Here is a 26,201-nt window from a genome sequence, read left to right as displayed (position 1 = left end):
ATAATATCTAATAAATTAATTATAATATTTTACTTTAATAAATATATTTAATTAAATTTATTATATTACTTTACTTTAATCAATATAATAACTAAAAAGTTATTATATTAATACTACTATATTACTATGATTAGTGCGGATAATTAATAACTCCGGTTTCTAACATGACAGCTTGTCACATTGTATTGGCAAGGCAGATTTATTGGCTGATAGCAGTCCGTGTAAGGCCTGGTAGGCATGTGATGCCTGAGGCTTACAAGGCCCCGGTTGCGCTACTTAATGGGTTCTAGGGAAACCGCAAGGTAACTTGCGGTTTATGTGGTCTTTTGGTAAAGTCTTATGGAGTCACGTGACCCTAGCACAAAACTCTTATACCTTTACTGGCCTGTTAATTAATATTATTAATAAGAGATCTTAATTACTAAGTACTAAGTAATAATAAGTTTTTACATTAATTTATTCTTATGCCCTGAATGCCTTTAAACTATCTAGATAAAGTAACATAGTTTATACTAAAGTTTTAAGTAACTTTTATATATAAAAAAGATTCTTCCTACTTTAAGGAATTAAGATATTTTATTGCCAGATTTATTAAAATAAAATTGGTCGAGTTATAAGGGGTTGAAATCTACAAGTAAATATCGGTGTGGGTATAATTTGGGCGCCAAGTGAGTTTGGGCGTCAGATGAGTAAGCACGGTAAAACCGCTTCCTAATTAGTCTTAGTGGAAGTTATTCTGCCCACAAAAACAACGCGTAGGAAGCTGGATGAGATGAAGTAATCCAGGCCTATTTACGATGCCTCAGCGCAAGGAATTAACACCTGATATTCGTGCCAGGCTTTGTGAACTGAAGTCAATTGGATGGACACTTATGCAAATACATCACCGGTATCCCCAGATTCCATATTCAACAATTCGAACTACAATTGCGCGGGAGAATAAGCGGAAGAACCAGCAAAGTTCTCCTCGATCTGGTCGACCTAAGAAGATCTCACCAGAGGAGCAACAACATCTACTAGAAATAGTAGAGCAGGACCAGCATATAAAGATATGTGAGCTCTCTGAGGCAGTTCAAAGCAGTCCTTCAGTCCGTACAATTCAACGCTTATTCTGCACGCTACACATGCGGAAATGGAAGCAATGTGAGCGGCCAGAAATCCCCCTGCCAATGCAGAAAAGAGACTAAGATGGGCACAAACATACGCAGAATATACTACTGAGGACTTCTACCGAGTTACCTGGTCTGATGAGTGCTTGGTTGAGCGAGGAGCTGGCGCGCGAAGGATATATACATTCCAATCTCCAAGACAATAACTTATTGAGCGAGATGTGCATGCTGTACGCTGCGGCAAGGGCGTGAGGCAAATGTTTTGGGCTGCCTTTGGCTTCAATCAACGTACTGGCTTATTACCTCTTGATGGTGATCCTGAGGCAGCGCGAGGGGGGGTTACTGCATGGGTTATACATGGTGTGTACGAGGCATTCCTCCCAGAAATTCTAGGCCCTGGGGATATCTTTATGCATGACGGAGCCTCTGTACATCGGCCATATATTATACGGGATCTTCTTGAATATTTTATGGCCCCCTTATTCTCCGGATTTAAATCCTATCGAGAATCTATAGGCTATTATGAAGGCTAAAATTTATGAGCTTTATTCTGAGCTAGAGAGGGCTCTGGATACTGAAGGCACCCTACAGAGACTTGTTCAAGTTGCGATAGAAGCCTGGCATGCAATTGATGACCGGATTCTGCGGAATTTATGTGAAACTATGCCTCATCGTGTACAGGCAATTATTGAGGCGGATGGTTGGTACACAAGTTACTAAGTTCTAAATAGCTTCGTACTAGCTTAGTTAGGAAGGCGGAATCTACTAGCGCCTACTTGCCTGCAGTGGGGCGACTCAAACTTTTGTCATGCTACTGTATCTTTAGAGAAGCAGGATCCATCCGAGTCTCACCTCAGACCGGAGATGGGGACGTGTTACCGCCTCGAAGGATCCATAAGTATCTCCTTTTGGAAACCCGTGGGCTCCGAAGATAACAAATGCCATTCAATTCTACAGGATTTGCGTGCAGTTGTCGAATATCCTCCACATGTTACACATCGATGTTGAAGCGGCTCATCGACCGCCGGAGTTGCATGAACATCAGCCCGGAGACACCTACATCGCACTCCGGATGGAAATGCAAAGCTTAGATGTTTTGGAGATTCCAGCATTGCGACACCTCACCTTGCAGATTGGGATCCAAAGCGACTTGTACAACTCCGTGCGAGCAGAATGGAAGGCGATCAGGCTATCTCAACATCCGAGATGTCTTCGTTGCCTGGAGAGCGAATATAAATATGATGCTCGACACCATCAACCATCCTCTATAAAACTTCAAGTTCAACAACAACTTAACAGCTCTTCGTCAATCACCAACACTGTCCAAATCCTCTTCACACACAACCAACTCTCAAGATGCTTACCAGCGTTCTCTCGTTCACGGTATGCAACCTCTACACTCACTTTGTTACACCCAACACAACATAGCCATTGACAGTTCATATCTCTACAGCCCGAGCAGGCTGCTCAGGTCACCGAGTACTGCACCAGCGTCTCCAACGATGTCTCGGACAACATGAAGGAGCTCTGGCACTGGACTGAGGACGAGTTCGAGGACGCCGACAAGATGTCCTCGCCTCTGCAGGGCGCCACTATGAAGTTCCTCGCAGAGCACCAGCAAGCCAAGCGAAGTAAGTCCTTCCTTCTCTCCCTTCTATCCCCTTCCACGACACTATACTAACCTCTCTTCAGTCCTCGAGATCGGCTGCTACACCGGCTACAGCGCCCTGGCATGGTACGAGAGCACTGTTTCAACACAGGCGGAGATCATCACGCTGGAACTCGACCCTAAGATGATCGCCGCGTCGCGTCGCACCTTTGACAAGTACGGCCTCAACGACCGCGTCACCCTCATCGAGGGCCCGGCCCAAGACTCCATCGAGAAGCTCAGCGGCACCTTCGACATCGTCTTCGTGGACGCCAACAAGGAAGGATACGAGGGATACGTCAAGGCTGTCTTGGACAAGAAGCTCCTTTCTCCTAAGGGCTTCATCATGTGTGACAACGGTAAGAAACAGAGAATCTCCGGAACCAAAACATCCAGAAATATAATGATAGATAACTAGCCGCACAGTCTTCGCCCGTGGGATGACCATCTCCGCGGACGCCAACCCGTACTTGTCGGAGAAGTCTCGCGCCTACTGGATGGCCAACGGCATCGCGCTGCGGAAGTTCAACACATTCTGCAAGAACGACTCACGCATCGACAGCGTCCTGCTGCCCGTCTACGATGGAGTCACTCTGATCAAGTGGAAGCCTGCTCTGGCCAAGGCGCTGAACGGCACGTCCAACGGAACCAACGGGGCTCACTAGGCAAGGAAACCGGAAGTTAGAACTAGAGGAATGAATGAACTGTTCTGCCTACCTATGATTTCATCCCACAGATTGTAATACTCAGCCGCATGCTTCTCTTGTTGCAGTAATCGGAGTCGCAGGACTTCCCGATTCGGCACTCCCGAAGCCTTGCATGGCGCAAACCCCGGTTCCTCGCAGGCTTCGCAATTATAAAAGCGTGCTGAACTTTGGACATTGTCTCTCTCCCAAGACTCAATATCATCATTCACTTGCCCTGTGAACGCCATCTCCAGAATCTATCCAATCCAAGTCAACACAATGTCGACTCAACCCTTCCCCACTCGCTCCCTCGGCCGCAATGGCCCCAGAATCCCCGGTCTAGGATTCGGCATGATGGGCTTAAGCGGTGCGTCTCTACCTAAAAAATATCACTCTAGCATTCTAACAATTCCTTAGCCTTCTACGGCGTCTCAACCCCAGACGACGACCGCTTCAAACTACTCGATCGTGTTTACGAGCTCGGCTGCATCCACTGGGACACAGCGCAGCTTTACGGCGACAGTGAGGAGCTACTCGGCCGGTGGTTCGAGCGAACCGGAAAGAGGGACGAGGTAGGTGCATGTTGCATGTGCATTGATTGACGTTATCATTGACAATTCGGCCGCCGATACGAGGTCTGGCCGTAGCCCTGGCTGATAATTGTCCGGTAGATCTTCCTGGCCACGAAATTCGGAAACAAAGTGGCGGCTGACGGGGGTCGTGAGATCCGCAATGACCCCGAGTATATCCGCTCGGCTGTGGAGGAAAGTCTGGCGCGCCTGAAGACTGATTACATTGATTTGCTGTATTGGTATGTGCTTTTTCTTGTTGTTTCTGGGCGGCTGCGCCCTTGTTGTTTACTTTTCCCCCTGTGATACATCATGTGGAGTAAAAGGCTGACGGAGGATGATTACAGCCACCGGTTCAGCGGCAAGACGCCCGTTGAGGAAATAGTAGCGGCCATGAAAGAATTCGTCGAGTGAGTCTGGCCTCCATCTGACACCTGACATGCAGTTCCGATGGCAACGGAGAAACTAACTGAGAGGGCCAAATCTAAAGCGCTGGCAAAGTCCGCTACCTGGGTCTTAGCGAATGTGGCGCCGACACTCTCCATCGTGCCAGTGCCATCCACCCTATTTCCGCTTTTCAGATCGAATATAGCCCGTTCTCCATGGATATCGAAAAGCCTGAGACCGGATTACTGGCAACCTGTCGGGAACTGGGCATCGCTACGGTGGCATACTCGCCGCTGGGACGTGGGATGCTAACGGGCGCTTACAAGTCGATTGACGATTTTGACGCGAACGATTTTAGACGGTCAATCCCGCGATTTTCTCGCGAGAATTTTCCGCGCAACTTGCAGCTGGTGGAGACTCTGCAGGCCATTGCCGAGAAGAGAAAGTGCACGTTCGGTCAGCTCGTGTTGGCGTGGATGATGGCGCAGGGGGAGGATATCTTTCCGATTCCGGGCACGAAACGGATCGAGTACTTCGAGGAGAACATGGGTGCATTTGCTGTCAGGCTGTCGGACGCAGAGAACCAGGAGATCCGTCAGGCCATTGAGCGAGCGGAGGTGCATGGTACCAGAGTGGCAGAGCGCCTGATGGGAGATTTGGTCAAGGACACACCTCCATTGTAGAGTCGGATAGGCCGAGAGGCCTAGTTAGGGAATACTAGGCGTGGCGGAGTTGCATTGCAGCAGATAGTTGCAGTAGATAGCAACCTTTTGGGCTGCCACTGCATGTAACACGGCCATTAAGAACTCCTCGTTTATCAAGTAGCGTTGGATCTCGTCAGCACTAGACAGGAGTTAACCTTTGGCATCGGCATTGTCCACCTGCAGGGTCGGACGGGGGCTTCCTCCGTTACCGTATCGTCCCCGCATAAGGTTCAACTGCGCATTGAACCCCACCGGAGGTCGATAGCGTCAAGTGCTGAGGGTTCTAGATAACTTCCAAAGAGATATATGCTGACTAAGGGTAATGGTTTTATATAAATATTAGAATCTATTAATTGCTTTAACTTCTTCCAGAGGCTAAAGCGCCATTTAAAAAAAAAGACATGTTTAAAGGTAATGTATGCTAGCTATGGTAGCAAGTTATAAATTATTTACTAGCACATGGGAATAAACTATTTCTAGATTAGGGATCTGGATATAAATATAAAATAGTAAGTCAATAATAAGAAAGAAAATAAGATAAAAAATATAAAGAAAGAGACCACTACTATTATTAATTATCTGCCTTAAAAAATAAAGAAGTAAGTAGGGAAGGAATAAAAGATAATAAGCCTAACTGGTAAACTTTTTTAATAACCTTTTTATAAACCTTGTTCCAGGTTTAATGCTTTAATTCTTTTTAGCGGTGTAAATGCAAAATATTTTTTAAGACTATGTTATGGTAAATAGTTAGGGATTAAAGCTTCTTAGTTACCTTTACTAGGTATTTTTTAGCTATAGTAATAATAGTTTATGCTTTATCCCTATTAGTAACTGCTCTGTCGCGAGCATGGATAACACGGTTGCACTCATGCTTAGCCGCTTACAGTAACTTAACAGCCTTATGTTTATGATTAACCACTTAAGCCTTATATAAGACAGTAATTTTATTTACCTTATTTAAAACCGCGCGCACTAAAGCTTTAACCTTCTTATGCTAAAGTAAGAGATAGGTTTTACTAACAAGATTACTAGTAAAAGCCTTAGCTATAATAAAAGCATATTCGCTATCTTTTAAGTTATCTTTCTCCTTAGTTTTAAACTTTTTATTAGTAATATATTTAGCCTGCTGCTTATTAACCCTTTTATAAGGAATATTTTTTATATTATATATATATTTATAGCCATAATACTTAGTAAAAGCATTATGTTAACTCCTAGTATTTAACTTTTTGTCAGATAAAGCCTGCCGATCCGTCTTAAACCGGTGGGATTTAAGGATATTCTATGCGCAAGAGGTAAAGGTACAAGTCTTAAGGTTAAAGAGCTTATATAAAAGACTAAATTATAATTAAAAGGTAAAATAGCTTAATTTTTTAAAAACAATAAATAATAATTAAAACTATTTAATATTATAAAAACAGTCCTTTAAATATATAATATTTAATAAATTAATTATAATGTTTTACTTAAATAAGTATATCTAGTTAAATTTATTATATTACTTTGCTTTAACTAATATAATAATTAAGAAGTTATTATATTAATACTGCTATATTATTATAATTAATATAAATAAATAATAGCTCTGGTTTCTAATATAATAGCCTGTTATATTATATTAATAAGGTAGATTTATTAGCTAATAATAGTTTATACTAGCCATATTCCCTAATAATTCCCCTTTTTTAGGTTCTTTATCCCTAAAAATTCTTTAAGTAATATAATACTTATAGGTAAGTTTTACATACCTAAATCCTTTTTTTTATATTTTAGTATTAACTTATAATGCCTTTCTTATTAATAAATAAAAAATAAAAACTTTATAATTATATTATAAAAAAGGGTTTTAAAATAGTTTCCCCTTGCAAGCAATGTGTTAAGCTAAATAAATCTTATATAAAAGTAAATAATTTAAGTTATTATAAAGAATATATTAGCACCTACTAAAAATATATTATAGTAAGGTTAATATTCTTAAATATTAACTAGTATTGTTTAATTATAATATAAAATAAAATAAGACTTTAAGAATAAAAAGAGTATTTAAAAATTATAGTAAAAAAATAAAGCTAGTAAAATTAAATACTTAAATAAATTAGCTTTAAAAATAAAATAACCTTTTATATAAGCATGCTGGCAATTTTATTATTTATAATATAAAAGAAATAAAAGAGCTTGAAAAGCTTGAGGAGGAGAAGTAAAAATAAAAGAAAATTAAAAAGGTAATAAAACAAAGTTATTTAGCTATTATAATAAGTAACAGGGGGTTGTTTATATAAAACTTTCTTAGTAATATTTATGCTGCGGAGGCTTTTTCCATGCCTTTATTTAATAACTCTTTTTTTAATTATTTTCTTGCTAAAATTACTAAATCTTCTTAGGGTAGTTAAGATATTTAACTAGTTTTTATAAATTATTTTTTAGTAAATAGCCCTTTTAGTAAACAAAGTACTAAATTTAATCTTTATGTATTTATTAGTCCAGGATTTATTTAACTTTATACTTTTTATTAGTATTAGTTACTTTATTATAATTATTTTTTAGATTTAGCATTAATTTAAGTAATAAAATATAAAATACTGGGTACACTTATATTTATGCTAGTAATAATAAGTAATAGTTATTATTAATAAGTTTTTTTTTTAATTTTAAATAGCCTATATTTTACTATATTAAGTTTATTACTTAATTATTTACTCTTAATATTAAAATTTTTCTTTCTTATTATTTATTATAGGAGATAAACTCTCTCCTTTTTTAAAAATAATATATTCTCACGCTTTTTATTATAATAAAATTTTATTCTTTCCTTAGCCCACTTAATATCTTATATAAGTAATTTATATAATATATTTAAGTGCTTAACTTATATTAAGGCTAATTTTAATTTTTTTAGCTAGTAATAATATTTATATTATCCTTGGGTTTCTTCCTAAATTTATATAATAAGGCAAGATATTTGTTATGGCATTCTTTGCATTATTAATAATAAACTATGCTATTAATAGTATTTTAACCTAATTATTTTAGTTCTAGTTAAGGTAATATTATAAGTATTACTTAATTAATTATATTATCCTTTTTGTTTATTTATTTATTTACTGGTGGTTTGCGGTTAACATATCCTAACTTATTCCGCATGCTTTTATAATTATTTCCCAAAACTTAGAGGTGAATAATTTATTTTTATTAAATATAAATTTTTTTAGTAGTTTAGTTTAAATAAATACTTTTTATAGTATTAGCAGTGCTAGTTTCTCCGCAGTAAGATTTTTTATAACTAGTTTAATAATTATGTATTTTATAAGCTTGCATATAATAGTAATTATATTAGTATAGGCAAGTCCTATAGTAAGATCCTTAAATAATAGTAGCCCTGTAATAAAATTAATAATAATACTTTTTTAAGGTCTTGCAGGTATACCTAGTATTTATATCTTTTTATATAACTAGTATTAAAATAGCTTATTTTAATTATATTTATTATACTTTATAATATAGTCTTGAACCTGTTAGTGTATTCTTAAAAAAAAGTATGCTTGTTAAATCTTTTTTATTATTTTCTTAATTCCTTGGTATCCTTTTAATAGCAGGTTATAATATAATTTAATTACTTCTTAAATTAAGCTTTGGGGTATTATAATTACTTTATTTTATAAAAGTATTTTATTACTCTTTTTCTTAAAATATACACCTTAATTTTATTTTTAAAGTTATTTATTATTTTCTTGCTCCTTCTTAAGTTATACCATAAACTTATAATTATTAATTATATATGCAGCAGCTAGCTTAACATCCTAGTTAAATTTAAGAATATCTTTATTTTTATAAAAGATATATATCTCGGGGTTTTTAACTTTAACCATATAATCTGGTTTTTAGCTTAGCGCATCCGCGGTGATATTTTTTTTCCCATTAATGTGCTTAATTTAAAAGTTATATTATAATAATTATTAAGCCCATCTAATCTGTTATCCATTAAGTTCTTTTATTATTATAAAGTATGTTAAGTTCTTATAGTTAGTTTAAATAATAACTTCATGCTTTGCTTCTTGGAGGTAATATTTCTATCTTTTAAATCTCTTTATAATTACTAACACTTCCTAATTATAAGTGTTATACCTTTATTAGTATTTGTTATTTATTATAAAAAGAACATAACTAGTTATAACTTCTTATTTTTATTTATTTATTTAAGGACCATTCCTATGGCTCCTTTAAATATATTTATTTTTATATAGCATTACAGTTCCAGGTTATAGGGTTATAGTATAAGTGCTTTCTTAACTTTTTTTTAATAAACTATATTACTCTTTCTTGCTCCCATCCCTATACAAAGGGTTTATTATTATGTAATAGTCGGGTGAGTGGTTATATATCACATGCATAGGCAAATAAGTATTTTTATATATATTTTAAAAGTCCTAGGAATCCTCTAACTCCTTTTTTATTTATTAGTATTAGGTAACTTAAGATTTCTTTTATTATTTCTTACTTAATTTTTTATTTTTCTGGCGTATATTTTATACCCAGGTATTTAATTTTATATATATTAAATTTACACTTCCTAATACTTATTATAAGTCCTGCGTTTATTAATTTCTATATAACTTTTTTCACATGGGTATCATGTTCTTCTTTAACTTTTAAAAAAACCACTATATTATTAAAATAAATAGCAATAGTTTTATTTATAAATTCCCTTAATCTATAAGTCATGTACCTAGCAAATTTAGCTAGTAGTTGCTTTAGTTCCATAGGTGCAATAACCTATTTATATAATTTTATATTTATAAGGAATACTATTTTATAAATATCTTTAACATGTATTTATAAGTTATAATAACCCTATTAAATATTAAAAACTATTAGGATCATAGCTCCCTATAAAAGGTCCCTTTTTTACCCTATATATAATACTTAATTAGTATTATTAATTATTACTTTGTTAAGAAGGCGGTAGTTAATAATTAATTATTTATTCTTTATCCACGCGCCTTTTTTATCTTTCTTTAGCACTATTATAGGTTTTAAGAATATATATAATTTTAACTTATAAATATATCCTGCCTTTTTAAACTTATAAATAAACTTTATTTTTACTTATAACTTTACTAGTAATTTTTAGTATTACTGTACCTGCGGTAACTTTTCTCCAGGTATTAAGGGTATTATAACTTTATAATAACTATTATGCTTTAGTAATTAATAATTAGGTTTTATAAATAATTAAATATAATTATAGTATTTTTTTAAAAGTTTTTTAAGTACTTTAATAAGTTCTTTTTTATATTCTTCTTTTAGCTTTAGTTTTAAAACCTCTTACCATGTTCTACTTTTTATAAATCCTAAGTTATATATTATTTTTTATTACTTATTCTTTTCTTACTTTTTTAAAGCTCTCCCTAATACTTCATAAATTACTTAAATATATATTATTTATTAATATTCTTTTTTATATTTAATTAAGTATTATTAACTAGCACTTTTTTAGTTATTTAGTTAATATCCAGGTTTTATTAAGTAAGCTATATTATCCCAATAACTATATTATAGAATCCCTGAGGCGTGGTTAGCATAACTTTAAATATAATATTCTTAATATATTTACTATTTTTTATTAATATACTATTAGTCAAAAGCTCAGGTCCTTAATAGATTAACTTTTTTTTAAAATTTAAAGATTTTTTAGTGTTCCCCTGTAAGCTTAGCTATTAATTAGTATATATTAATAAATCTTTTACTAATAAACTACTTAAAGTATCCTAAGTCTAGTAAGATTCTTACATGCTTTTTTTCTAACTATGCTATAATAATAATTAATATATTATTCTTAATTATGAAGAGTGTTACTTCCTTTTAATACTAATAGTAGTTTTATTATTATACTTTAGTCTATCTTATTCGTTAGAACTGGCCTGTCTTCTTATAGTGGAATATATAATTTAAAATGTTATAATCATGATAGTAAAGTTTTATATTATTTAGGTATCCTGCTTTGATTTTTATATAATTATAGTTATTATTTTTTAGAGGGTAGTTATAATTTAATTATATAATTATTTTAGGTACTTGCAGTTTCTAATAATATAATTCTTTAATTTTCTGGTATTATAAATATTTATTATTATAATATTTTATCTAGTTAATATCTTAGTATACCTTCTTGCTTAACTTAAGATAGTGTTTACAAGAGTACTTTTTTATATAATCTAAGACTTTATTATATAGGCTTATTTCTTATTTATTTAATACTTGCTTATATTCTTTTATAAATTTTAATATTAACTTGCCTATAAACATGGTATTCTAAGAACATCTAATCTTTATATATATTATATTTTAATATATAATCCTGCCATGTTTAGCTAGATTCTTCCTAGTAAACTGCATGTACTAATTTATAGTTATAAGGTTTATCTTTTTTAGTATTACTACTAAACAAGGTTTATGTCTGTGTTTCTTAAGTCTTATAGTAATTTATAACTATTTTATTACTAATTAAAATTATTAAAGGTATATAAAACTCTTCCTTTAAATTTAAAGGGATCCTATTACTTATTTATAAGTAATATTTTTTTTATTTCCCAAGAGGCTTGTTTTTAGGTAATTCTTATTTACTTAATATTATACTTAGGCTTTTTTTAAAACCCATGCAGCGTCCTGCTTGTTCTTTTAACTTATTATTAGTAATAATATTAACTTTTCTATTTTCTTTAATTTTAAGTTCTTATATATTAAATTTAATATATTTAAGTACTTTTTTATTTTATTTTTTTAAGGTCTTCTATGTTCTACTAGACCTTTATTTATAATTAGCTAATTTATGTAATTAATTTATTTATAAATTATATTAATTCCTTTTATTATTTTATAATAATTTTAAGGATTTCTTCCTTTATAATATCCAGGAAATTAGGTTTAATTATTATATAGGCATGATATATTTATAAATTATAAATAGCTATTTTATAATTTTAGCACTTTACTTAACAGTGTTTCTTAATATATCTAATCTTTTTATATTTAAAGTATTTTTTTTTAAATTACTTTTTTTCCTTGCCATTCTTTTATTCTCTAGTAATAATAGCAATATTTATTTTTATATCTTTATCTTTATCTTATTATAAGTTCTGCTTATTTCTTCCTATTTTATACATGTTATTTCTCTATTTTTATACTAATATTTATCCTGTTATATTTCCATCCGTGATGCTACTTTAATAAGCTTATTAAGAGTATTTAATAAATTATTAAATATAACTAATTAGTCCTTGGTCTTGCTCCTGAGTCCCTTATAATATTTTAATATAAGGGCTAACTTATTCCAGGTTAAGTTTAAGGCTATCTAGTAAAACTTTATAATATACTTACTAATAAACTATTTACCTTAGTATAATATATCTATTTTACCTTAGGTAGTTTATTTAAGATTTAGATTACTAAATATCTTAAAGATTTAAGCCTTAAACTCTTTATAATTCTTAAAAATCTTCCTAGTTATTAGCTTTCTGTCTTTCATAGCATACTCTTCAAAGTCGCGCATGTATAACTTAAACTAATTAAATACAGGGCCCTGAATGTATATACCTGTAAATATAACTTTATTATATTTATTAATATTAAATAATTTTACAGGGATAATTTCTTACCTTTAAATAATATTATTTAATTAACCTTAAGTCCCTTAAAACTTTTTAATACATGGATTTTATTAGCTAATATAATAATTACTCCCTTTATATACTCTAGTTCTTCTCTCGGGCCTAGGCCAGCTAGCATAATTAAAGCAGCAGCAGCAGCCTAAGCCTTTTAAGAAGTCTAGGTTTTTATAATAATAGTAGATATTTTTAAATTATTTATACTAAGGGTTTATTATTATTAAATAAAGCCTGCTAATCTATCTTAAACTAGTAGGATTTAAGAATATTTTACATGCAAGAGTAAAAGGTACAAGTCTTAAGGTTAAAAAACTTATATAAAAAACTAAATAAAAACTAAAAACTAGGGTAGCTTAGTTTTTAAAGATAATAAATAATAACTAAAATTATTTAATATTAAAAGACAGTTTTTTAAATATATAACTAAATTAAATCCCTATAAAGCACCTAATATAATTTCTATTATATTCTGTTAAAGCACCCGCTTTATAGCCTTATATTAACTAATATAATTATAATCCCTTTTTAGCTTAGTATCATAGCCTCTGCTATAATTAGGTCAGAATATCCCGTGACTCTGGTTCCTGATGTGACAGTTAGTCACACTGTATCATTATAACAAATCCATTGGTTGACATCAGCCCGCGCTGGCCGTGTTCCCTGACAATGTGACTAGTTATTATATTAGAAACTAGAGTCACAAGATATTTTACTTTAATTATATTAAAGGTATAATGCTAGTCTAAGAAAAAAACTATGGTTATATTAGTAATATAATATTATTAAATTATTAATTTAAAATATTATATTACCAGTTAAAAATATTAAATAAATAATTTAATAAGAACCATGTATTTAAAGGACTATTTTTATAATATTAAATAGTTTTAGTTATTATTTATTATTTTTAAAAACTAAGCTACCTTATCTTTTATTTTTATTTAGTTTATTATATAAGCTCTTTAACCTTAAGACTTATACCTTTTACTATTACGCACAAAATATCCTTAAATTCCACTAGTTTAAGACGGATCAGCAGGCTTTATTTAACAGAATTGCTTGGAAGGTGACTCTTTAATTAGTAAAGAGGTAAAGACCTGGATAGCCTTTTATAAAAAGCTAGGAGGTGTATTATTAAGCAGGCTTATAACCTTTTTTTTATTTAGTACACGGGCCTTTGTACAAGGTGGAGGATATGCTTGGAAATAGGAAGTTATTTAATACTAAGGGTCTGTACAGGGTTAAGGGTTTTTGCTTAAAGTAAGGCAGGATTTGTAAGATAATATATTCTTATAAGACTAGATAAATACAGGGCATAGTTTTAATAAAAGTATTTTAAGAAAGCTATATATAAAAAGGCTTTTTCCCTTTAATTAAACTAAGTTTTTTTTAATATAAAAAAGTGCGGATAGTGCTAGGTAGGTTAAGTAAGCTTGGAATTTTTAATAGGTTCTTTATTACACTTTACCTTTTTTATCCTATTTAGTAAAGCTTAATTAAAGGTCCTAGTAGGTCTTTTAAAGAGTTTTAGCTTTAAATAATATTTATTCTTAATAAAAGCCATAATTTAAGCCCGGAGCCTAAGATATATTATATAAAAAAGGATATATAAGTAGTTTATATTACTCTTGGCACCTTTTAAAGGGTTCTTAAGGTTAAACCCAAGCTTTAAAGCTTTATATAAGTCTAAGCACAGGTCTTAGCTGGTAAATGTTTATTAGGGTTTAGTATATATATAAAGGTTAGCTAAAATAAGAATATAATATAAAGGAAATATATACCCTAGGCTTGTATATCTTTTTAAAAAGACTTTAAAAGCTTTAAATTAAACTTAATCCCATAATTATATATACTAGCTTAGGGGTAATAATAGTTAATAAAGAGCTTGCTAGTAATAAGGTATAGCTGGTTTTATTATTTATAAATATTATGGTCATTCCAGGTCTGTATAAAGGAGGTAATCTAAATTAAAATAAGAGGCATGTAAATTATATATAAGGTAATTTAATTAGTAAGAATATCCTTAAAAAAGTGCCTATTTTTTATAAGGGCTTGAAAGTATTGCTATAAGCATGGTTACTATAGGATTAATATTAATATACAAAGACTTATTTAATATTAAAAAAGCACCCCCCGGGGTAGCTGTCCCTATCATGCCTTAATTTGCTAATTTAAAGTACTTGTTTTGTATAGATAGTAGTTTTTAATAAAGATTTTAGGATAGTATAACTGCTGGAGCTTATGCTAGGCCTTAGCTAAAAGAACTATTTCCCCCCCTTAATTTAATTATATAAATTCAGGCTGTTTGGACATAACTAAAAGAGTATTTAGGAACTGCCTAAGAATACTAATAGTTATATAAAAGTTAATACTAATATAAACCTGGATAATATACCGGGAATAGGCATTAATAGCTGTGTAGATCTTAATATTAAACAGGGCTAACTTAAGATACCTATTAATAAATTGAATAAAATTTAGCCCAGGCATAATATACACACCCTAATAATGCTAAAGGTTATGTAAATGTTTTTATATAGCTTTAGGTGCAAGTTAGGTATATATTAAGAAGCACTGGTTTTTATATAAAGTTAATAGATAAGTTATATATATATATATATAGTTACCTATACCTTTTAATAAGTAACCCCTTGCTCCAAAAATAAGTAGCAAGCATTTTTTATTTAAAACCTTTAATTTAGTTAAATATAAGTTTTATATAAAGGCTTTTTATAATTAAATTAACCTGTTCCTGGTCTTAAACTAAATTAATTAATAATATTTTATGAAGTAATCCAAGCTTTAAATAAATATATTTTAGCGTACAGGCGGAAACTTAAAAGTCTTTAAATTAAAAAACTTTTAATATATTAGCATTTCTAAGAGTAACCTAGCATATTAAGACCTTAATATAAGTATAAAAATTTAGTTTAATGCCTAAAAGGTATACTATTTAATACCCTAGCTTTTAAGGCATGCCTTAATTATATAGTTAGTAATTTAAATATAATACTTATAACTAATATATAAAGTAATAGTCTTAGTATAAAAGCTAGTTAAGTAAGGATTTATAATCTTTTACTTATATAGCTTAAGATTAATTAAAGGTTAACCTATTATAAAGCCTTAAAGAATAAGAAATAACTTACTTAGTAAGGAAAAGAAATCTTTTTTAGGGATAAAAGAAAGCGGTTAGTAAAGCAGTATACTATAATTACAAAATTTAGAGTTTTTTCCCGAGTGTCCGTATAGGCCTCCGTGCAAGACTGCCAGTGTCGACTAGAGAAACTTGAAGAGCCTCGGATCTGTTCCACTGTAGATGAAAATGCAGGCGCTCGAGCTGCCGGACAGCGAGCTAACCGCCGAAGTGATGTTGGGGTAGTACCCGTCCGTATCTGTCTGTGGAGGCTTAGTTCTTGATTGTGGCTCTAGGAATCACTTCGCTTACTCTGTTCGACGACCAGGCATCCGCTGGGAGGCCTTGTTCTTCCAGTGCTGGTTTGCTGACTGAGAGCAGAACTCCAGTATAGCCCAACTACAAGAAGGTGTCCGAGATAGCGCGGCATCCTATTCTCCGATTTACAAATGATAAATAAAGTAGGACGTTTTGTTTCGAAGCGGCGGGAATACCAGTAACTACTTCTGAGCAGAGAGATCTCATATACCCTGAACGGGGTTCCAGTGCATTGTACATGGTGGGTGCAGTATTCTATTGGGTATGATGCCAGGCACGAGAACCCCCCTTTAGCCGATGACATCCTTCTGACAGGCTGAAACCGGCTAAACCAGGAGTACCCCGTTACCAATGGACGGAGAATATGTGCTTCTCAGTTCATTGAAACAAGGCCGTTTCAGAAATGGTGCTGGCAAGGGGGCTGGGCAAGACAACTTCCGCCGTTTAGTCCACGGCGGACGAAGGATGGTCTGCCCAAGTCGGCCTTGTAAATCGCGCATAGCTTTAGCTTCAGCACAAGCACTTCGCTAAGCGAACGTCTCTTCTAGCTGAAACGGAAGCCTGGGGCTGGAGGTGGAACATGAGGGGCTGTCAGGGATCAAAAGCGAGATGCGCTAAAACTCGGCGTGTTTTCCCTGATCCGGATTAGTAGTGATACTTGTTTTAGAAGTGGAGGAACTGTACCATATTGCATGTCCCCCATATTAATGTGTACCGCTGGTCTGTCTTCCCAGTCAGGCAACTTGTAGCGCCCGCGCGCCTGAGCCCTCCCCTGGACAAATCAATCCTTGGCCAGTCCACCAAAGAGCGCTCTGCATGGCATATTCTCAAAGCCACAGTTGAGTTAGAGCGTTTTACCCTATTCTCATGTTTCCCATGGAGCTAGGATGGATTTTTCTCAACAGAGCTGCAAGAGGCCGAGTGAGCGGGGCGACCAGAATACATGGGATTTGGTGGGATCAAGCAAGCGAGGGAGTGCAACCCTTTGGTGACTAGCAAGTGTAAGTCTTAGTTCTGGATGGTATAGCTGATACTGTGTCTCCGAGGTATAGCGCTGACAGGAATACTTTGTGCTGTTTCCAGTATGACCCGATCCTCATTCTGGGTCCCTCCGGCTCGTTGTGCGACGAACTACCTCCTCCACCGGGCGTCGATGATGAGCTTAAGGCGCCTGGACAGGGACTGACCATCATGGTGGCTGGCAGAACAGAGACATCATCAACGTGCCCGGCGACGATGCCTCTTTTGTTCCTTTCCCTCGCTACGCCATTGATCTCGATATTCAGAGGTCTTTCGTCGCATGTACACCAACGTGGGTGCTGGACAACGCGCACGTCAAAGAGGTGCATGGTGCGGTCACTAAGTGCATGCAGGGGACAGCATAATGGGGAGGAATGGGCGGCAGTTCAAGAGCAACCAGAATGCCAGGTCGCGATGCCTCATAGAATGACTTTGCTGCTCAGATAAAGCGGACACTCAGCACTAAGCCGTCATAAGGACACGATGGCCCCGAACCCATTTTGTATCCGCATCGTCTGTGAATCGAATCCAATGTTCGCGCTGCTAAGGCCTGCGCTTTGCTGCGTTCGGATCTGCAGAGAACACGTAAGCCGTTATTCTCAACCAGCCGGCCCATGGCGGGAATACACAATGATTACCCTGGCCCTGGAATACCTGACCCTGGAATACCTGACCCTAAGACAGTGGGGGTGGGTTCGCTGAAAGGTTTTTGAGGCGCGACACTTTCCTGTCCGTCTCAATCACGATGCAGACCTGGACCATACCAAACGGAGCAAAACACACCCACTCGCACGCTCACCCCAAAGACGAAATCAGCGGTCAAAGATACGTTGTGTGGACTTCTTGACGCCCTGGAGAGCCGTGATCCGTTGCGAAAGGCTTTCATAATTGCGACCTTTCCGCCATCTCGGACTTGAAGAGCCTGGCACTCGCCGTTGCATGGATTGAATAAGGTCTTGGAGAGTTAACAGATACGCATTGAAATGCCCGCGCATGGTCATATCTATCCATGGCTATGATTTAGGGCCCAGAGCACCGTGGAGTGCCTCGGCATGGCAACATTGGCAACTCGTCACAGCATCCGCACCCCGCTTATCTCAGCGCCTATTTTCTTGTCATCATCCAACCAGAAGATCCTGATTAGAATCCTCTCAGCGTGGGATACGAGCTCTCGTATAAAGTTGTCAGAACTATATTAAAAGCGGCTAGAGCTGCGTCGATCTGGATCAATAGGGTACGTACGCAGGGCAGTGCGAAACCCTAATCCCGACCTTGAACTCCGGGGTAATTCCGAGGTCTGCACTTTGTATGCTGTACTGAGAAGGGATCGACAGGGCTGCTCCGAGGTTCACTGTTTGGTATAGGGACCGCTCCACAAAACCGTTGATTCTGGATGACCTTGGCGGAAAGGCGTTGCGTCTTCTAGAATGTGTCCGCGTAAGTGCCTGCTGCCGGCGAGGGAAGGGTGTCTATAATCTGGTCCGAGGGGAGATATAAAAGGTGAGCAGCACCGACGTGTAGGCCAATCTGCAAACCACAACAGCCCAACTCCAATCTACTCACCCAGCATGAAGTTCCCCATCATTGGAGCCGTTCTGACTCTTTCGACTGGCGTTCTCGGTATGTCCCTGCACCCCCACTACCGTATCAGATCAGGTGAATCCATTGCTAACACAAACTCACCTCCTCCACAGCACACCCCGAAAAACTCACCGCAGCCACCGTAGCCCACCACCTCACAACACGGTCAAGCACCGCCTGTGCCGCTCAAATCGAAGCCCGCGCGCAAGACACTGCCCTCCGTCGCCGCGAACGCCTCTCCCAACGCTCCCTCTCCAAGCGCAACATCTACCCCACGATCCAGAACGAGACATGCGTCCTGGCCCCCGAAACCGTCTGGGGCCCCTACGGCATCGACGGAGAGCTGTACCGGCACGATGTCCGCGAGAACCAGGCGGGTATTGACCTGTACCTTGATATTGGCGTTATTGATGTGGAGACGTGTGAACCATTGCCGGATGCGTATTTGACGATTTGGGTATGTCCGCCACCACTTCCCCCTTTCTCTTCTCCTCGATGATAGTGAATGAGCGAAGTGCTGATTGGCGTGTAGTCCTGCAACGCAACAGGCTCCTACTCCGGATACATCGGCATTGACCCGGACACAGCCGATCTGCTAGACGGATACACCAAGAGCGACCAGGGCACAACCGACAACGAGACGTTCCTGCGCGGCATCACCAAGACCGACAGTGAAGGGATGTCCGAGTTCCTGACGACCTTCCCGGGCTACTATGTGTCGCGCACGACTCATATCCACGTCACCGTGCAGACCAACGTCACCGACAAGAGCGAGACAAGCTACAACTCTGCTTCCGGCGGTGTGCAGCATCTCGGACAGCTGTTCTTCCCGGAGGACCTGATTAACGAGGTCTATGCTCTTGAGCCGTACGCTCAGCACTTGGCGACTCTGAACCGCACGACCAATGCGGAAGATTCGCTGTATGCGAGTGCCAGTTCCGATGGATACTCGGCGGTTGTTTCGACGGCGCTTCTTGGAGAGACACTTGCTGAGGGTCTTGTTGGGTATATCACTATCGGTGTGAACCGCTCTGCTGAGGCTGCGACTACGACTGGTGGCAGTGTTAACCCTCAGGGTTTCCTGCCTACTGCTAGTCCCGCGGCTGGTGCTCAGGAGAGTGCGTACGCCATTGATCGGGCGGAAGGCTATGTGGATAAATAAGAGGATGTCAGTTGATTTCCGTTATGTGTTTACTGCAACCGATTTCGGCTTTGAAGTGTACGGATTGTATATAATAATGCCTCTTAGGTTCAGTTGAGCAGCCGAGGGCTGCTGATCGTAATATAGCCACTGAGTGACCTTCAATCTGGAAATATATATATGTGCCCTTGATGTGTTTTGAGAGCCGTAACCGGCCGACTTCAATATTTCAATCTCTGCGGTTCTTGTACTGTAATATTTTGCCCCGTTGCCTCTCTTGATTGTCGGTAGTGAGGACTCTGGCCCGAATCGATTGACATGCCCGGAAAGTGGGTGGAATAGCATTTCCCGACGAATGCAATGCTAGTCATAATTGAATCAAAGTAGAGCAGCAACACCCAGCGCCAGCGCAGGCGCGGCAGTAACCAGTGCGGCAATGGGTCCGACAGCCCCAGCCGCAGCACCAGGCTGGTCGGTCTCCGTCGCTGTCGCGCCAACGCCGTCAGAGGAAGTAGTCTTCGTCGCGGTCGCGGTCGCTGTCGCTGTGGCACTACCACCCAGCTTGTCCAAACCTCCCGTAACCAGCATCTCTGCGCTCTCCACCAAACTAGTCGCAACCTCAAATGCCGTATCTACGTCTTCATGAAACGTCACCCCGTCGCTCGACCCATACGCACTATGGCTATACGAGCAGGATGCACTAGCTGAGGAGCTTTGGAATGTGCAAGCGTAATCCACGGTCGCCGTAATAACAGGAATCCAATCCACCACGGTGTATTCTCCTTTCATAACCCAGGTTTCAGGGCCCTGGACCATTGTGGGCTGGTTCTTGGAGTTGATGAGGCACGAGCTGGAGGGGGCGGAGTCGAGACAGCCGATGGCGTACGTGGTGGCGCTTGCATCGGCGGTGATGACACTGGCGGCAGAGCTGGTGTAGGAGGGAATGTTGAGCTCGAAGGCCAATGTGGCATCCCGGTCAAGGTGGAAATAGGGGATTGAGGTACTGCTCTTGTCATCGGCTGTGGCGATAGCAGCCAAGGCCAGGGCGGCGGTGCTAGGAAGGATTGAGGTGCGCATTGTCGAAAAAGATTACTGCTGGGTTTCAGGGATTTCGATTTCGCTGAGATCAGTGGTGGGTGAGGTTTATATGCACCCCCTTGTTGAATAGCCGCCCCCGAATTGTAATTGACATTTGGGAATGAACATCCCAGACCAAACGCCAAGTGTTAGAGCATGAAACCCTGCCAACCAAAACCTTGAGGCGATAGCTTAGCATCCTAGCTAAGGCTGATAGCGCGGTGGGTAGTGGCAAATGCGGTCCCAGCCGCTGGGGGATGTCTAAAGCTGAGCCCCTGATTGGACATCACGACACGCGACCCTTGTGAATATGGATTAGGGATGTTGATGGCATATCACAAAGGTACTCTGGACGTAGTGCTGGACCATGCTTAGTGCTCATCCGGAACAAGCTTTGGAATGCTGGAAGTCGCGGCTGATAGCCACTCTGCTTTATCACAAATGCGGCCGGTCTATTCGTATGAACTGTCGAGACAATCGTCGCTTAGAAGCCCAGCAGATGTGGATCGACTGCGCCCTGAACGCGTGGGTCCAGAAGGTCTGAAGGAAGCTAGGGCCAGGGGCAACCTCTTGGCAATCTGGGAAGAGGCTTAGCCTGTCGCTTAGAGCGAGGCCGAAGAGAAATCCCGGGTAACCGGCATCTTGTGACTCCGCTAAGAAAGCCGGAGTCTCAGAATTTCGGATGTTGATGTTCATAGTGTTGACGGTGGGCGACAGTGGAATGCGCAAAGTTGTGCCTTGCAGGGCCCAGCGATCTTGATCATCCAGATCTACCCGTCACGATCAATATCCAGCGCTGATCAAACAAGGCGGAAAGCCAATTGCTGTCTTGAGAACACTCTGAATACTTAGCACTCGTTGTTCTTTGACGAGAGCGACGGGATAAAGGGACAATAAGAAGTAACTACTTCCACTATCAAAGAGACTCCTCAAGAAGTCTCATCATCTGGTGGCTTTGGTGAAACCAACTTTCAAGCTGGGTGCTTGGGTCATCAATATCCATGCCTAAGCACTGATAGTAAACACTGGGTTCCCCCGTCGATTGCCGGGTCATCAAAGGTTCTTCTCTCGAATAGGGAGTCCAGCCTTCGTCGATGGAGTGCTGTTTTCGGGTCTCCGTGGCATGTGTCAGAGCTTCTGGTGCTATTCCTCGGACTTGAGTATCTTCTGCATCTTGCAACCCCTGAGTTCCCAATAAGTTGAGAAACGGAGGTGAATTTGCATACGCTCCAAACCAAACGCTGTCAGTGCCTAGGAAATGCGACTCAACATCGGTGTCTAGTGGCAAATGGGCACCATTCCCAGTGGACGACCTTGGCGGTGCTTTCCCGGACTTGGTCTCCACGTACTTTGCAGCGACGTGATATAGCGCTCTGAAAATGCGCAATTGTTTATTTAATGCACCGCTGGAACGGTCACTCGGTGGCCTCGCCAGTGCTATTGAGTGCAGGCCCTCGACCAAATATCGAAGATAAGCCAAGTCAGACGATGCAGAGGTAGCAACGGTGTTACAGAACAGTATGAGAAACGGGATGAACATCGCCGTCTGTATGACCTGGCTGATCCAGAGTTCGAGTGCACGGGATGGAGCGACCGGCGAAGATGCCGGTACTGGATCAGTGAGCATCACAATGCACGCTTTCGCCTCCGCAAGGGCGGCTCGAGCGGCCGAGATACACTGCGTACAAGGCGTCATGCTGGGTGTACCAAACGTCGTTGGCCTAACGATGCCTCGGTAGATCGATGCGAGGATCGAGTACTCGGTGGCTCTGTTTGCATGAACGGCGAGTTTGTGTGCTCGAGGTGGTATAACGTGGTTAGACCACTGGCCTGGGTGTTTCTAATACGTAGAGTTAGCGAAAGCTTTACAGCCGAGCATACATGTGCAGAGCTTACATAAAGCTCAGCCCGCATGGCCATCATCCTTTTGAGGTCAGAAGCCAGTGCATTAATGCGCGATTCACGAATAGAAACTGGCTCTGCCAGGGCAGGTGGGCTGTAAATATCCTCGTAGACCCGGCCGTAGAGCTCAGCCATCTCTATCCAGTCTGGTAGCTTGTTGTAGGATAACGATGCCATATTCCGGTCGAGTCGGAGCCGCGGAAGCGTGATATCGCGGTCTCGAATTGTAGAAGGCCGGCCAAGGCGCAATGAGACTGATTTCTCGAGGACATAGACCGCCCAGAAAAGATTCCTTTTGCGTTGTGCTTCCTCCGATGGTTCGGTTGATACGACAAGTGAGCTGTGCAAACCGAGAGCCTGGGACACAAGTGACGCGCGAGAAATAAACGTCCATGCCATAAATAGCTTGCCGCACTGAAGGGAGTAGAGTGCCTGTTTCTCGATCAAAACTGGCCTCGTCGTGTCAAAGCCAGAAGGTAGGTAGCACTTACGGCCATGTACAGAGCACAAACTGTGTCCACACTATCGGAAAGGTGGATAGAAAGATTTGACAGAATCGTTTCGAGGCTATTCCTGGAAGTGATCGCTTGCTGCGTGTAATCCTGCCTGGCGCTCGTATCATGGGCACTTTCCGAGCACTCGGTAAACAGCCAGTGAAGGATATAATGGACCATGATCAACTCCGCTTCCGTCGCCGGCCCAGGAGAGCAGGCCTTGATGACGTGTTTGGTGAAGTCGCCGAGGAACCCAAATTCGAAAGGCCAATATAGCTCACCTGGAGAGCGGTCTTCCGAAGGTTAGCATTTATACTGAAAGGAACAGATGCGAACCCACCGTGGGCAACCCGTAGCACTGCCATTATTCGATCTAGAGGCGGGATAGGCAGGTCTTTGAAAGGGAGGCCAGGAGGGAGATCCCTTGAGAAGGGGCGGGAATCCTCCAGTGTCTCAGTCTGATGTTGCTGAACTTGGACCGCATTGCGTAGGACGTCAAGCACCGATGACATCTCAGCCCCGACCTCAGAGTGCGGGTCTTCAGCTACTGCAGCTTGAATGAACTTGGATGCTTGGATGACATGAGCGAATAGCGTGGAGTCGATGGATTCGGCTTCTGGCTTCTTAGCAGGGACGTTGATTCCCCGAGTGATGTTGATCACTGGCGCTCGGGGTCCCTCGGCGGATCGAAGCAGGCCATGGTCCAGGCGCCTCATCCTCTCGCTGAGGGCATCGATCTTGTCGGAAATATGCTCGAGGCGACTCTCACTAGCGACAAGAAATGTTCATTAAGAAGCTATAGGGGTAACTAGCGAATAGACATACTATGCATTCGAGATAAGGATCCGCTGCTTCTTCTCCCTGACTCTCTGGCTTGATTTGTAGGTGCATTGCGAGTTGCTCTTGACACACACTGAGCACGGATGGATGCGGTCGCACTTGGTCTTTCTCGGTCTCAAGTTAGAAATGGAATCTAGCTACTGAATCAATGAGTAGCGATACCTTTCGTTGGCGACACCTATCGCACTGTGGAAGTGTTAGCGGCGAACTGCGGTGAAGAATGGGGACGCGTACAGCTAGCTTTTCTGTTGCCGGAGTTTCGGTGATATCCGCACCTGGCCAGTCGCTGCGAGTTGCATCGATCGATGACATTCTTGGGAGCAAGAAGTTCGGACGTTAAAAATTGAGCTGGAGGTGGAAAGAGTGGAAATGAAGTGGAAACGACGACCGAGATTTGCCGGACCTCGGGGCGCCAAGACTCCGCCGTCCGCTCTCCTGCTCCTAGGTCACGGAGGCATACGTCCGAACACACCATCATATAAGGGCATCCTCCTAATTTTATCTGAATATGCTCGAACAAATCAAGAACTTTTCTGTGTATGCAAGGCAGTTTCTGAAGCTGGTAAGGCCCCTTTCCATCAATAGACAAATTTTTCAACTAACACGGCACAGAACAGCAGCCACCATGAAATACCGCGGCGTTGTCTATGACGTCGGGCTCAATTTCAACGGCACCGGATACTCTGTCGAGCCCTTCTCTCTGAATCAAGTCGAATTCGACATGCGAGTCATCGCCACCGAACTCCACGCCAACGCCGTCCGCATTGAAGGGGAGGAGATCAGTCGTTTGGTCACGGCATCTCGAGCTGCCCATGCAGTGGGACTGACAGTCTTCTTCAACCCGTGGAAGATGAACCATAATGTCGCTGGAACTGGACTCTATCTTGAGGAGACGGCGAAGGAAGCGGAGAAACTGCGGAAAGAGGGCGTGGACATAATCTTCGTGGCTGGCTGCGAGTACACGATATTCAGCAAAGGTGTCTTTCCGGGAGGGAGTTTCAATGAGCGCGTGATGTGGATGGCGTCTCACTTCTCCGAAGGCAAGATGCCAGAGGGCGGGAATATGCCGCAAGCTTTTCACGAGAGATCTGTCGCACTGAACGAGGCGCTGCAGTCGTTCGCTGAGACCGTCCGCCATCACTTCCATGGACTTCTGACCTACTCCGCTGGTACCTGGGAAGCCGAGTTCATTGAATGGAGCATCTTCGACATGGTCGGCATCGATTACTACCGCCGCGGTGAGAGCGAGGAGCAGTACGTTTCAGGCTTGAAGCTCTACAAGAAGTTTGGCAAACCAGTCGTCGTCATGGAAGTGGGCTGTTGTGCGTACGAAGGCGCAGCTGAGCGCGGAGACGGCGGGTTTGCGCTCTTGAAGGGGACGAACCCAGACGGCAGTGGGATATTCGAGGGCGGAATTGTTCCAACGAGAAGCGAGGCCGAGCAGGCCGACTACCTCGGTGCTCAGCTTGGGCTGCTTGATTCCGCCGAGGCTGGTGTGGATGGGGTCTTCGTTTTTGTCTTTGCATTTCCGTGTATGAGAGCAGGAGAAGGGGATAAGGATCTGGACATGATGGCTTTCTCGTTGGTGAAGCACTTTCCGGGCGAAGACTTGAGGAACAATGCTATGCCATCCTGGGAACGAAAGGAGTCATTCCATCGAGTGGCTGAGATTTTTGGGAAGATGGAGTGAGCTACTCTAATCCGAAGCACGATGGTGTACAACACAATAGAGCAAGAAGAGAAATAAAGCAAGAGGAGAAGATATTTACGTTGGTAGAAGTGTTAAAGTTGATTAGAGAATTATTTTGATTGCCCGATGTTTACTATCGCTCAGATGCTATAGCTATCCAAGTCCCCATGAGGAGAACAACTTGTAGGAACAAAAACAAAAAACAAAAAACAAAAAAAAAAAAAAAAAAAAAAAAAAA

General features: G+C 39.7%; 8 protein-coding genes across 8 annotated transcripts; 5 read left to right on the top strand and 3 right to left on the bottom strand.

The window, feature by feature from the left end:
- The first annotated feature begins 1,949 nt into the window (after positions 1–1,949).
- BDW74DRAFT_154623 (O-methyltransferase) lies at positions 1,950–3,543 on the top strand. The gene is made up of 4 exons (XM_073724711.1): positions 1,950–2,492; positions 2,563–2,740; positions 2,802–3,116; positions 3,184–3,543. The coding sequence occupies exons 1-4, from the start codon at positions 2,466–2,468 to the stop codon at positions 3,420–3,422; spliced, it is 759 nt and encodes a 252-aa protein (XP_073583056.1). The 5' UTR covers positions 1,950–2,465; the 3' UTR covers positions 3,423–3,543.
- A 179-nt stretch (positions 3,544–3,722) lies between these two features.
- On the top strand, positions 3,723–5,082 carry BDW74DRAFT_168378 (uncharacterized protein; the record flags this gene model as incomplete). The annotated part of the gene is made up of 5 exons (XM_073726813.1): positions 3,723–3,810; positions 3,861–4,015; positions 4,115–4,254; positions 4,360–4,422; positions 4,503–5,082. The coding sequence occupies 5 exons, from the start codon at positions 3,723–3,725 to the stop codon at positions 5,080–5,082; spliced, it is 1,026 nt and encodes a 341-aa protein (XP_073583055.1).
- Positions 5,083–17,326: 12,244 nt separating this feature from the next.
- On the top strand, positions 17,327–17,893 carry BDW74DRAFT_154620 (uncharacterized protein). Its single transcript, XM_073724710.1, has 2 exons — positions 17,327–17,810; positions 17,877–17,893. Exon 1 carries the CDS (start codon positions 17,410–17,412, stop codon positions 17,683–17,685), a length of 276 nt encoding a protein of 91 aa, XP_073583054.1. The 5' UTR covers positions 17,327–17,409; the 3' UTR covers positions 17,686–17,810; positions 17,877–17,893.
- BDW74DRAFT_154619 (uncharacterized protein) lies at positions 17,887–18,351 on the bottom strand. Its single transcript, XM_073724709.1, has one exon. The coding sequence runs from the start codon at positions 18,237–18,239 to the stop codon at positions 18,051–18,053; it is 189 nt and encodes a 62-aa protein (XP_073583053.1). The 5' UTR covers positions 18,240–18,351; the 3' UTR covers positions 17,887–18,050.
- A 455-nt stretch (positions 18,352–18,806) lies between these two features.
- On the top strand, positions 18,807–19,981 carry BDW74DRAFT_178911 (intradiol ring-cleavage dioxygenase; the record flags this gene model as incomplete). The annotated part of the gene is made up of 3 exons (XM_073729317.1): positions 18,807–18,858; positions 18,933–19,276; positions 19,352–19,981. 3 exons carry the CDS (start codon positions 18,807–18,809, stop codon positions 19,979–19,981), a joined length of 1,026 nt encoding a protein of 341 aa, XP_073583052.1.
- Positions 19,982–20,338: 357 nt separating this feature from the next.
- BDW74DRAFT_178910 (uncharacterized protein) lies at positions 20,339–21,037 on the bottom strand (the record flags this gene model as incomplete). Its single annotated transcript, XM_073729316.1, has 1 exon — positions 20,339–21,037. The coding sequence occupies one exon, from the start codon at positions 21,035–21,037 to the stop codon at positions 20,339–20,341; it is 699 nt and encodes a 232-aa protein (XP_073583051.1).
- A 1,143-nt stretch (positions 21,038–22,180) lies between these two features.
- Positions 22,181–24,585, bottom strand: BDW74DRAFT_185639 (Zn(II)2Cys6 transcription factor; the record flags this gene model as incomplete). Its single annotated transcript, XM_073731076.1, has 7 exons — positions 22,181–22,220; positions 22,264–22,877; positions 22,934–23,371; positions 23,431–23,726; positions 23,774–24,201; positions 24,259–24,410; positions 24,508–24,585. The coding sequence occupies 7 exons, from the start codon at positions 24,583–24,585 to the stop codon at positions 22,181–22,183; spliced, it is 2,046 nt and encodes a 681-aa protein (XP_073583050.1).
- Positions 24,586–24,898: 313 nt separating this feature from the next.
- On the top strand, positions 24,899–25,963 carry BDW74DRAFT_178908 (uncharacterized protein; the record flags this gene model as incomplete). Its single annotated transcript, XM_073729315.1, has 1 exon — positions 24,899–25,963. One exon carries the CDS (start codon positions 24,899–24,901, stop codon positions 25,961–25,963), a length of 1,065 nt encoding a protein of 354 aa, XP_073583049.1.
- Positions 25,964–26,201: the final 238 nt, after the last annotated feature.

The sequence above is a fragment of the Aspergillus multicolor genome (assembly GCF_047715735.1).
Source record: "Aspergillus multicolor strain CBS 133.54 unplaced genomic scaffold BDW74scaffold_15, whole genome shotgun sequence".
NCBI lineage: Eukaryota > Fungi > Ascomycota > Eurotiomycetes > Eurotiales > Aspergillaceae > Aspergillus > Aspergillus multicolor.
Note: the sequence above shows the minus strand (reverse complement) of the source record. Positions and strands in the feature narration are given on the sequence as shown.

Coding starts and splice junctions, on each gene's coding strand:
- BDW74DRAFT_154623 (XM_073724711.1), top strand. CDS start 2,466: ATGCTTACCAGCGTTCTCTCGTTCACG. Junction 2,493..2,562: donor CCAGCGTTCTCTCGTTCACG/GTATGCAACCTC, acceptor ATATCTCTACAG/CCCGAGCAGGCTGCTCAGGT. Junction 2,741..2,801: donor GCACCAGCAAGCCAAGCGAA/GTAAGTCCTTCC, acceptor ACCTCTCTTCAG/TCCTCGAGATCGGCTGCTAC.
- BDW74DRAFT_154620 (XM_073724710.1), top strand. CDS start 17,410: ATGGTGGCTGGCAGAACAGAGACATCATCAACGTGCCCGGCGACGATG.
- BDW74DRAFT_154619 (XM_073724709.1), bottom strand. CDS start 18,239: ATGACCATGCGCGGGCATTTCAATGCGTATCTGTTAACTCTCCAAGAC.